Source organism: Triturus cristatus, chromosome 12 (genome assembly GCF_964204655.1).
Source record: "Triturus cristatus chromosome 12, aTriCri1.1, whole genome shotgun sequence".
Lineage (NCBI taxonomy): Eukaryota > Metazoa > Chordata > Amphibia > Caudata > Salamandridae > Triturus > Triturus cristatus.
Window position 1 is genome coordinate 12112450 of NC_140595.1, and position 13072 is coordinate 12125521.

The 13072-nt window shown below is 47.4% G+C and overlaps 1 protein-coding gene across 1 annotated transcript in view; it reads right to left on the reverse strand.

The window, feature by feature from the left end:
- FSTL3 (follistatin like 3) overlaps window positions 1-13072 on the reverse strand; it is a 74136-nt gene that overhangs the window by 32666 nt on the left and 28398 nt on the right. The window contains exon 3 of the mRNA XM_085637582.1: window positions 227-442. Coding sequence (XP_085493708.1) covers window positions 227-442 — 216 coding nt within the window. The remainder of the gene's footprint in view (window positions 1-226; window positions 443-13072) is intronic.

Sequence of the window (13072 nt, forward strand, 5' to 3'; positions counted from 1 at the left end):
GAGGCTGAGGACAGTTAGAGAGAGAGAAAAAGAAAGGACAGAGAGAGAGAGAGAGACAGAGAGAGACAGAGAGAGAGAACTAGGATGTGCAGACAGATACATGGAGACAGATTGGTAGAGAGACAGTGTGACTGGCAGATACAGAGAGAGATGGATCTATAGATGTGCAGACAGATGCACGGAGACAGACTGACTGATTGACAGACACACAGAGGTCCTTACGTACTTTTACACTCCCCGTGGTACATGAGTTGGAGGTCTGGATGGCCCTGGCACCGCGCCACCAGCAGCTCACACTCGTCTCGATAGGTTCTGCCGTCGGATCCACACACTGGCACCTCCGAGGCCACCTCGGAGCAGTCCGGGGCACACATGCAGCGTGGCCTCCCCTGCAGCATCTTGCACACCTTCTCGGCCCCGCACTGCACACCTTCGCAGGAATCTGGGGGTGGAAGGAAAAGTCGTTGGTAGAGGTGTGAGGAAAGGTAATTTGCTAACAAGGGAATTGTTTGGAAACGATAATGCAGGAGTTGGTATAAGTGGAATGTCCTAGAATGGTGACAAATAGAATTAAACCAGATGCAGAAATGGCAAATGAATGACCATGTGAATTAATCAGAAAAGGGAACAGACATACACAACTTCAGTATTAGACAAACTTGACTATATTATTTGGATTTTCTTACATTTATGCAGAATAACGGGCACATAGAGCATAAACAGTAGGGCTGGGTGGAGTTTGCGGATGCGAAACCCTACAAAGTGACCAAAAAGTCTGCAACACTATGCGGAGTTCCGCAAGCGGCAGAGTGCATTAGGCTGTGCAATTTGCGCTGATTTTTGGCAGGTGTTTGTCTTGCGCTGGAAAATCAGCTTGAACGGCACCTTGCGCAGCGCAAGAAGGCGCGGCTTCTTTCTGTCGCTCAAGTAGATTTTCTACTCGATCTGCAGCTTCCTCAATGCGAACGAAAGGTTTCTCAACGCAAGCAGTAGCAGCCATCCGTGACCACCCACGTTGATAAATCTCGCTGAGAGGTGGTCTGGAGCAAGATTTTCCGTGCTCCCGCTCGCCAATTTAGCACTCGCCAAATTAACGTTGGCGTGGGCGTGCAAGGAAAAATCTCAGTTCTGGAACTCCATGTGCTATATGGATAGTGGGGTGGGAAATACTCCTTAAACTCCAAGAGTGGAGCAGAATTTCACACCCAGGCCTAATAAACACCCCTGCATACATTAATCGTGTACCAAAAGAGTAATTCCAAGGCATTTTTACAAAACCATAGATCAATGTATGTGGAGTCCACTCTCTCTGTGTACAGAATCCGTCCTTTGAATGCATTGATTAACTGGAGATCCAGGGATTCATTTGTGAGAAGTGGTGCAAGCGTCAACGTTTCAGTCTCCAGTGTCAGTAGTACGCAAGGCCATCCTCAGGTCCATATACTATTGGGAGATTCAAATTGACCCAAAAAGATAAACAGATCAAGTTGTGAATGGTGTGTCAGCCTGGCTAGCACGTTTATAATATTGTGTGTTAATTGGCAGCATAATGCAAACATTAGTCCGGGAAGATGCACTGGCAATTAAAGACACGATCTAAACTGTTTTTTAACAGTTTCAGCTCCACAGACTGAATCGATAGGCAGCGGTCAGCAATGACTACACCCATCAGCAACAATGGCCAGCAACAATGCACGGGCAAGTGGTTTTGTACAAAAGTAGGCAGGTAGAGATGGTGCAGACACAGGCAGGCAGGCACCCTTGTAGGACAGCAGACACGTAGAGGCAGTGCAGTCACTTGCAGACACAGAAACACACACACATTACACAAACACACATCAGTTATAAACACAGTCATAAAGCATTTCTACTATATTGTAGGAAAAATCTTTTATCAGGATAGAACGTCTGTCCACGGTAAGCATTCTGCGCAGCTGTGCACAGATGTGCACAAATGTAGGGCAAACATTGCAAAACATTCCTCACAAGAGAATAAAAGCTCCAGTTTAATCAGGCACTGAATGGTGGAGACTGAAGCCAGGGTCAGAAGAGAAGAATCAACAAATGGGAAAGCAGCAGGGTTAAAGGAAACTGCACTACCTAGGTCAGTCGTGTAATAAATGGATATTGCCCCCCTCAAATGATCAGCTGCCCCTTATTCACAAATAGAAACATGCACAAAAGGTAGATGAGAGGCAATAGGAGTTGATAGCAAGTAAACAATGCAACGTATAGGGGTTGAAAAAACAATCGATAGTCGATGGTTGAAGTCTTTTGTGTGTCTTTATTTCAAATATACTTGGTTTTGCATCTTTGAAAACAGCCAATGCGTTTCGCCCAAACAAGGGCTTCTTCAGGCCAGTTAGTGGAGTCAAAAGGCCAAGGTTTCTTCAAATTGATGCGATAATGTGTGTTAAGTTCACAGTGTAGCGTGATACGACCCGTATCCAGACATGGGTCGTATCACGCTACACTGTGAACTTAACACAAATTATCGCATCAATATGAAGAAACCTTGGCCCATTGACGCCAATAACTGGCCTGAGACCTCACAAATAAGGGCACACAGGCGGTCTAGTGCCTGAGGCCTCTTGATTATCAACCTACATCCCTCAATGGATGCTTCACGCTGACCACGCTCTATCGATGCCCATTACCTTGGCAAGACTCATTCAGCATCTTTTATTTCCCTGAAGAAGCCCTTGTTTGGGCGCAATACGTTAGTTGTTTCCAAAGACACAAAACCAAGCATATTTGAAATAAAGACACACAAAAGACTTCAACCAACGACTATCGATTATTTTTTCAACCCATATACGTTGCATCGTTTTACTTGCTATCAACTCATATTGCCTCTCATCTACCTTTTGTGCATGTTTCTACTCAGAAGAGAAGAAACAGAAACTGAAATGTTATGAACTTGCTGTCGGACATGGGCTTGGATGCCTCTCTTTGGCGCCCTTCACTCTGTAAATAACCTATCCTTGTGCAAAGTGTTAAAACTTGGAGTAAAGGTTGATGTCAGCCTCACAATGGATGTACTATCTGCGGTGAAGACATTGGTTTGAAACATATAATGTATATTTTTACCATGCCAGGAAGAAGTAGAGATCTTTACTGCTTCCATCTCCACCAGACTAGGTTACAATGCTCGGCATCTGGATCTTCCAAATATAAATGCAAGCCCTAAGGCAACTCATGTAACATTCAAAAACAGACCATAGTCCATAATAAACTAAAGAAACAACATTTAGAAAAGTACAAATTGCATTTTATTTTCTTCTATCAATACAAAAAACATAAACATAAACTACATATTCTACAAACGTATCCACATTTACTCACACATTCTCATAGCTAAAAAGATGAAAATGTCAATAACCTTCTTAATCAATAAGTATAATTAATTTTACAATAGCTGATCAATCTACTTCATTAAGATATAAATGATTCACAAAAAATAGGTTCAGCACTACAATAGAAATAAAGAATCAAACATGGCTGAAAATCAAATGGTATCAGGATCAACACAAAAAGAGTGGTGGAAAACGTGGCTAGAAACTAGGTAGTGTCTACGCGCGTTTCGGCACACAAAGTGCCTTCATCAGGAGAAGCCACAATTAGAGTTGTCTTGATGCCTGTAAATACAATGCCCGGAAGATGAGAAAGGGATGGAGCTGTAGGATCCATTGGCTTACACTGACCAGAATAGAAAAATGTGCAACAGGAAAAGAAAAGGAAATTAGAAGGAAATTGTTACATACATAAGAAAAATCCAAATAGCCTTGTTTAATAAGATATCTGATAAGATAGAATTCAAAAGAAACCCTAAATAATGCAGAAGTCAATGAGGTACACTACAGGGATCAAATGGGGAATCCTCTCCAGCGATGTTGTATATAAAGCAGGATAGATCTAAATTAAGAATTATTATATTTAAAAACTGCAATGGTGCACCTGAAAGAAACTATCACCAAAAAGAAACAGGGTTTAAGCTTATCCACCCACCTAATGAATTGACAGAGTGTCCAACATATGATTCGGTAAAAAATGTCAACTCGAAGGAACACGGTTAAGATGATTATAACGAGCGTCCCGCCTTGAAGAGCAGCCTCTGAACAGACACAAAAAGGGGCATCCACTAATCTTACTGCCGATACAGGAAAGTGGAAAAGAATCTTCGAAAAACATCCAGGAACAGATTTCAGCTGGTGCAGAACACAGTGGCTAGACTTGTCATGAATATGAAGACACCGAATGTGCGTCCTCTGGGCTATCTGTGTCCGCTGGACTAGTTGAACTTTACTGGGACTTCCGGTCTGTGTCCTCAGGGCTAGCCAAACTTAACTGGGACATCTGGTCTGTGCCCTCTGGACTAGCTAAACTGCACTGGGACATCCAGTCTGTGTGCACAGGGCTAGACAAACTTCACTGGAACATCCAGTCTGTGTCCTCAGAGGTAGACGGGGCATATTTACAAGGGCTTTATCTCCGCTTTTTTGGCTTACAAAGCCAAAAAAGCAGAGCTAAAACCAGCGCCTTATTTACAAGAGGGTGCTAACATGCATAATCGCATGTTAGCACCCTTTTTCCCAACGCCTCACTTTGCATCCCCAATGAAATGCAAAGTGGGCGTTACTGGGCGTACCCAAGATGGACTACCTTGCAAATATAGCTGATGTTTACATCGCAATATTTACAAGGCAGCCCACATGATTTTAGAACACATTCGATTTTGGTGAAAACGGCCGTTTTCGCCAAAACCTAACGTCTGCTAAATTCCTGACTTAACCATCCCTAACATAGGGGGTGGATTATGCTGATACGACCCTGTGGGTCGTATCAGCAAGGTTTTTGCTCTTTTGCAGGGAACATCGCTGGAAAACCAGCGATGTTCCCTGCAAAAGGGCGATAACCTCGCCATCTCTGGAATTTTTATCGACCTGGAGTAACGCGTTGTTAATAACGCGCTACCAGGGTGATAAATACCAGAGATAGCCTGCGATAATATAATTATCGCTAAACACGGCCAGCGATAATTATCGCTGGCCGTTGTTAATATGCCCCGACGAACTTCACTAGGGCAGCTGGTCTATGTCCTCTGTGCTAGCCGAACTACACAGGGACATCCAGTCTGTGTTTATTTATTTTTATTTATTTGAGTTTTATATAGCACTGGCTAGACCCGGAGGTATCATAGCGCTTTACATAAGGAAACAGCGTGTTACAAGTTACAAAAAGAATCGCATTAATTACAGAAAGGTTACAAATTCAATGCAGGAGTTATTAGCGACCTTGAAAAACAAGATCCACAAAAAAAGAAAAAGGCCAGGGAGAGCAGGGAGTTCACGGGGGGGGGGGGGGAGTCAGCAGCAGCGACAAGACATAAATCGGAGGGCCAGCTGGGTAGGTGACGGCCATAGCGGGGTGCCAGAGCCTGTCTCCCCTATAGCTGTCGGAGCAACTCCACCAGGAATCGGACATACATTTCGGACTCCGCCGGATAAAAATGAGGATTAGCAAGGGCCCAAAAGTCTAGAGACCAGGGACGGGCTGGTGGAGCTGGCAAGGGTGGCAGGTTAGGAAGGGGAGTGTAGCTTGGCAGCCATCTTAAGGTCAGGTAAATCGAGTCTGTTGATCTCCAAGACTCTGTAGGTAGTATTGTCTCAAGATCTTAGGATTGTTTCCTCACCTAAGCCCATTGATTTAGTGGACATCGGGACCCCCTTGTCAGATGGGACATCTTCACATACAGGTGAAAATACATTGGTGGGCGCCAATAAAGAGTCAGGCAGGTTCTGTGAGCTCCGCTTAGAAAGTAAGTGCCGAGTTACATAAGAAAATAGAGGGTCAGCCCTGTGATCCCCGTGGGCCCCGCTTCTATATCCAGGCACAGGTTGCCGTTTTCCACTGAGGGCCTATGGGAAGCTGCCGCCTGTCTCGTGGTTGCTGCAGGTGTTCGCCAGCTAGGGAGGCCCATGCCAGCCCCAGGACGTCGGGCAGAACAAAACAGTCCTCCCCTCCCATGGCTCCCCCCGTTAACACTTACTAGCACTGATATTCGATCGACGGGCAGCTCATTCGCAACCCCCAGTCCGGGGATACATCCAGTAGCGAAGTCGGATCGGCGCAGCATCCCGGCCGGGCTTCACAAGATGGAAGGACACCGCCGATCACAAAGTGAGTCGTCGACGTACACACACCCGGGCTCCAGGGGCAGTAGCATCGCCATTCAGAATGCCACAAAAACAGGGGAAAGTCAGATTTGGGTGTCAGTCAACAGCCCCGAAGAGGTGGAGGCAGCAGTGGGGACCAGGAGGGCGCGCCTCCCCAAAACTCAAGAAGCAAAACAAGCTCGGGGGCACTGGTCATTAGTGCCGCAATACTCACCGCCACTGAACCCCAATGGGAGAAGCAAGACTCATGCATCTCCGTAGTCGCTAGGGAGGCGGTGCAAGAGGACAGGCAACTGCAGCAAAACCCGGGGGGTAGGGGACGACCTGCAGGGGAGATCCCCAGCCGAAACCCCTCCCCAGGCACCTATGCGAACCCCACTGCTCATCGGCCGCTGAAATGGCACTGCCGCCAGCAGATCCTCGGCAACTCGCCTGATGGCGGGGGAGGAGAGGAAAACACAGCGGAGAGACGAGGACAAACCATGTCCAATGTCTGGCTGGGTAGCTGATGGCTGAGGGGGAGAGCCAGAGCCAATCTCCTCTATAGCTGCCTAAACAGCTCCACCGTGCATCGGCCATGTTAATCGAGCCTCCGCCGTCAGCACACTACTCAAGGTTCATCGGAAGATCTCCAACTGGGTTGGGGGAACTGGAGAGCCGAATGGCTGCAATCCATAAGAACCTCAGGTGAGCAAAAGAAGGTCCAACGGGGGGTAGATTCCAGGGGACCATGGCCAAAAAGGAAATCCCTAGCAAGGGTGTTCTGGGCTAGCTGAACTGCTCAGGGACATCCAGCCTGTGTCCTTTGGCCTAGCTGAACTGCACAGGGACATCCAGTCTGTGTCCTCTGGGCTAGCTGAACTGCTTAGGAACATGTAAAGCGCTCTGATACCTAATACCTTCGGGTCAAGTTCACCCTATATCAAACTACGAAAAATAAATAAATAAATCCAGTCTGTGTCCTCTGGGCTAGCCGAACTGCACAGGGACATCCAGTCGGTGTCCTCTGGGCTAGTCGAACTGCACAGAGACATCCAGTCTGTGTCCGCAGAGGTAGACGAACTTCCCTGGGACATCCAGTCTGTGTCCGCAGAGGTAGACAAACTTCACTAGGACATCAGGTCTGTGTCATCTGGACTAGCCGAACTGCACAGGGACATCCAGCCCCTTTTTCAGGGAAAGCCCGCCCATATTGCTCTTACTTCCAGTTGACCTTCCTCATCTCCATACAAGAGTTTCTCTGCCGTTCTAGCTCACCTGCCACTTTCTCTGGCTTTGGACGCAGTCATTCAAGACAGACTGGCTCTATCAACAGTCAAGAGCAAGTGAACTGTAATTAGCAACAGTCATAAATAGGTGCACTTGGTCTCGAAGCAGTCAGATGATGCACCGGCTTTAGAAGCAGTCAGTAGCATATGAAGTGGGTCTAGAAGCAGTTGTTTGCAGGTGTTCTCTGCCCAGAAGGTGTTAGCATGTCACGCATTCAGATGCAGGCACATTGAATCTAGTAGCGTTCTTCAGCAAGCTGAAGGGCCTGGACACACTCACAAAAGTGCATTTGGCCTAGGAGCAGCCATTTGCTGGGGCACATTGGAGAACACACAATCATCAGCAGATGCATTGGCCTAAAATCAGTCATAGGCACTTAGCCTAAAAGCAGTGACAGAAAGGCTCATTAAATCTAGAAGCAATCAGTAGTAGGTGCGGTTGGTCTAGAAGCAGTCAGTAGTGGGTGCAGTAGGTTTAAACGCAGTCCGCAGCAGGTGCACTGGGTCTAGAAGCAGTAAGTAGCAGGTGCACTGGGGCTATACACTAGTTGGTGCATTGAGTCTAGAAGCAGCCATTATCAGGTGCATTGGGTCCAAATGCAGTCAATAGGAGATACGTTGGGTCTAGAAGCAATCATTATCTGTTGCATTGGGCCTAGAAGCGGTTAGCTGGTGGTCTAGAAGCAGTCATTCTCAGGTGCGTTGGGTAAAGAAGCAGTCATTATCAGGTACATTGGTGCTAGAAGCAGCCATTATCAGGTGCATTGGGCCTAGAAGCAGTTAGCTTGTGCACTAGGTCTAGAAGCAGCCATATCAGGTCTGTGGAAGTAGAAGCAGTCGTTATCAGGTCACTGGGTCTAAAAGCAGTCATTATCAGGTGCATTGGGCCTAGAGGCAGTTAGCTGGTGTACTATGTCTAGAAGCAGTCATTCTCATGTGCATTGGATCTAGAAGCCACCATTATCAGGTGTCTTGGGTCTAGAAGCAGCCATAATCAGGTGCATTCTGTTTAGAATCAGTCCGGTGTGTTGGGCCTAGAAGCAGTTAGCTTGTGAACTAGGTCTAGAAGCAGGCATTATCAGGTGCATTGGGCCTAGAAGCAGTTAGCTTGTGCACTAGGTCTAGAAGCAAGCATTATCAGGTGCATTCTGTATAGAAGCAGTCATTATCACTTGCATTGGCACCAGAAGCAGTCGTTATCAGGTGCAATGGGTCTGGAAGCATCCATTACCTGGTGAATTGGTTCTAGGAGCAGCCATTATCAGTCGCAATTGTCCCAGAAGCACTTAGCTGGTGCACTAGGACTAGAAGCAGTCATTATAAGGTGCATTGGTTCTAGAAGCAGTAATTATCATTTGCATTGGCCCTAGAAGCTGTTAGCCGGTGCACTAGGTCTAGACACAGTCATTATCTGGTGCATTGGTTCTAGAAGCAGTCATTATACTGTGCATTGGGCCTAGAAGCATTTAGCTCGTGCACTGGTCTAGAATCAGTTATTCTCCAGTGCATTTGCTCTACAAGCAGTAATTATCAGGTGCACTAGGTCTAGAATCAGTCATTATCAGGTGCATTGGGGCTGCAAGCAGTTAGCTGGTGCATTAGGTCTAGAAGCAGTTATTATCAGGTGCATTTGGCCTAAAACAGGTAGCCAGTGCACTAGGTCCAGAAGCAGCCATTCTCGGTGTGTTGGGTCTAGAAGCCACCTTTATTATGTGAATTGGGTCTATAAGTAGTCATTATCAGGTGCATTGGTTCAAGGTGCAGTTAGCGTGTGCACTAGGTCTAGAAGCAGTCATTATCAGGTGCATTGGGTCTAGAAGCAGTCGTTATCAGGTGCATTGGGTCTAAAAGCAGTCATTACCTGGTGGATTGGTTCTACGAGCAGCCATTATCAGTCGCAATTGTCCCAGAAGCACTTAGCTGGTGCAGTAGGTCTAGACACAGTCATTATCTGGTGCATTGGTTCTAGGAGCAGTTAGCTTGTGCACTAGGTCTACAAGCAGGCATTATCATGTGCATTGGGCCTAGAAGCAGCCATTATCAGTCGCAATTGTCCCAGAAGCACTTTGCTGGTGCAGTAGGTGTAGAAGCAGGTAATTTCAAGTGCATTTGGTCTCGAAGCAGCCATTAGCAGGTGTGTTGGGTCTAGAAGCAGGTAGCTGGTGAACAAGGCCTAGAAGCACTCATTCTCAGGTATGTTTGGCCTTGAATCACTTAGCTGGCGCACTTGTTCTAGAAGAAGCCATTATCAGGTGCATTGGTTCTAAAAGCAGTCATTATATGGCACATTGGGCCTAGAAGCATTTAGCTTGTGCACTAGGTCTAGAATCAGTCATTCTCCACTGCATTTGTTCTAGAAGCATTCATTATCAGGTGCATTGGGTCTAGAAGCAGCCATTAGCAGCAACATTGGGCCTAGAAGCAATTAGCTGGTGCACTAGGTGTAGAAGCAGTCATTATCAGGTGCATTGGGCCTAGAAGCAGCCATTATCAGGTGCATTGGGCCTAGAAGCAGCCATTATCAGGTGCATTGGGTCTGCAAGTAGTCATTATCAGGGGCATTGGGTCTAGAAGCCGTTAGTTGGTGCACTAAGTGTAGAAGCAGTCATTCTCAGGTGCATTGGGCCTAGAAGCAGTCACTGTCGGCTGCCTTGGGCCTAGAAGCAGTTAGTTGGTGCTCTAGGTGTAGAAGCAGTCATTATGAGGTGCATTGGGCCTAGAATAATTCAGCTTGCGCACTAAGTCTAGAATGAGTCATTCTCCGATGCATTTGTTCTAGAAGCAGCCATTATCAGGTGCTTTTGGTCCAGAAGTGGTCATGGTCAGGTGCATTAGGTCACAAACAGTAACACTGGGTTTAGAAGCAGTCAGTAGCAGGGACAGGGCAGGTGCACTTGGCCAAGCATCAGTGGTGAACAGGTGTACCGGGTCTAGAAACAGTGATGAACAGGTGTACAGGGTGTAGAAGCAGTGATGAGCAGGTGCGCTGGGTCTAGAAGCAGTGATGGACAAATGCAGTGTGCCTAGAAGCAAGTAATGAACTGGTGCACTGGTTCTAGAACCAGTGATGAGCAGGTGCACTGGGTCTAGAAGCAGTGATGAGCAGGTGCACCGGGTCTAGAAGCAGTGATGAACAGGTGCACTGGGTCTAGAAGCAGTGATGGACAGATGCAGTGTGCCTAGAAGCAGTGATGAACTGGTGTACTGGTTCTAGAAGTAGTGATGAGTAAGTGCACTGGGTCTAGAAGCAGTGATGAACAGGTGCACTGGGTCTAGAAGCAGTGATGGACAAATGCAGTGTGCCTAGAAGCAGTGATGAACTGGTGCACTGGTTCTAGAACCAGTGATGAACAGGTGCACTGGGTCTAGAAGGAGTGATGAGCAGGTTCACTGAGTCTAGAAGCAGTGATGGACAGATGCAGTGTGCCTGGAAGCAGTGATGAACAGGTGCACTGGTTCTAGAAGCAGTGATGAGCAGGTGCACTTGGTCTAGAAGCAGTGATGGACAAATGCAGTGTGCCTAGAAGCAGTGATGAACTGGTGGAGTGGTTCTAGAACCAGTGATGAGTAGGTGCACTGGGTCTAGAAGCAGTGATGAGCAGGTGCACCGGGTCTAGAAGCAGTGATGAACAGGTGCACTGGGTCTAGAAGCAGTGATGAGCAGGTGCACTGGGTCTAGAAGCAGTGATGAACAGGGGCACTGGGTCTAGAAGCAGTGATGGACAGATGCAGTGTGCCTAGAAGCAGTGATGAATAGGTGCACTGGTTCTAGAAGCAGTGATGAGCAGGTGCACTGGGTCTAGAAGCAGTGATGGACAGATACAGTGTGCCTGGAAGCAGTGATGAACAGGTGCACTGGTTATAGAAGCAGTGATGAGCAGGTGCACTGGGTCTAGAAGCAGTGATGGACAAATGCAGTGTGCCTAGAAGCAGTGATGAACTGGTGCACTGGTTCTAGAAGCAGTGATGAGCAGGTGCACTGGGTCTAGAAGCAGTGATGAACAGGTGCACTGAGTCTGGAAGCAGTGATGAGCAGGTGCCCTGGGTCTAGAAGCAGTGATGAACAGGTGCACTGGGTCTAGAAGCAGTGATGAGCAGGGGCACTGGGTCTAGAAGCAGTGATGGACAGATGCAATGTGCCTGGAAGCAGTGATGAACAGGTGCACTGGGTCTAGAAGGAGTCATGAGCAGAAGCAATGGGCCTAGAATCAGTGATGAACAGGTGCACTGGGCTCTAGAATCAGTGAACAGGTTCACTGGGCCTAGAAGTAATGATGAACAAAGGCACGGAGTCTAGAATCAGTGAATCAGTGATGAACATTTGCACTGGGTCTAGAAGGAGTCATGAGCAAAGGCACTGGGCTTAGAAACAGCGATGGACAGGTGCACTGGGTCTAGAAGCAGTGATGAACAGGTGCAGTGGGTCTAGAAGCAGTGATGGAAAGATGCAGTGTGCCTAGAAGCAGTGATGAACTGGTGCACTGGTTCTAGAAGCAGTGATGAGCAGGTGCACTGGGTCTAGAAGCAGTGATGGACAGATGCACTGGGTCTAGAAGCAGTGATGAACAGGTGCACTGGGTCTAGAATCAGTGATGAACAGGTGCACTGGGTCTAGAAACAGTGATGAACAGGGGCACTGGGTCTAGAAGGAGTCATGAGCAGAAGCAATGGGCCTAGAATCAGTGATGAACAGGTGCACTGGGCTCTAGAATCAGTGAACAGGTTCACTGGGCCTAGAAGCAATGATGAACAAAGGCACGGAGTCTAGAATCAGTGAATCAGTGATGAACATTTGCACTGGGTCTAGAAGGAGTCATGAGCAAAGGCACTGGGCTTAGAAACAGCGATGGACAGGTGCACTGGGTCTAGAAGCAGTGATGGACAAATGCAGTGTACCTAGAAGCAGTGATGAACTGGTGCACTGGTTCTAGAATCAGTGATGAACAGGTTCACTGGGCCTAGAAGTAGTGATGGACAAGGGCATGGAGTCTAGAATCAGTGAACCAGGCACTGGGCTTAGAAACAGCGATGGACAGATTCACTGGGTCTAGAATCAGTGATGAACAGGTGCACTGAGTCTAGAAAGAGTCATAGGCATGGGAACTGATTCTAGAAGCAGTTATTCATTTATTTATACATTTTTGAAGTTTTGTAAGGTGTGGCGATCACTCCAGCGGAGTTTCTTGGGGCTAATAAACAGAGAACTGCTCCTGCACCTGCAAGGGCCAGGCATGAAGTGATTAGAGGGAAGATCAGGTCTGAAATCTTTCCTGAACGGTACCAATGAGGTTTGGATTCCAAGCACAAGGCGCGGTGTCGAAGATTGCGCCCGGCGTCATTATGAAGCGCACGCTGCCTACAGGCAGTAGTGAACAGGTAGATTAGGCCAGGACCCAGTCATGGCTGTAATATGGCAGTGCAGTGGGTCTAGAAGCAGGCATGGGCAAATGCACCGAGCAGGCAGTTGTTTTGAGTGTTTCTTCACAGAGAAACAGTCACCATCCAGTGCCAACCAAACAACTGTGGTGAACAATTGAAATACATGTTGGGTCATGGTATCATGTGTATAAACCGACCTGTCATTAGTGCACAAACCCGCTACCACCGGGTATTATCCCACTTAGTAGT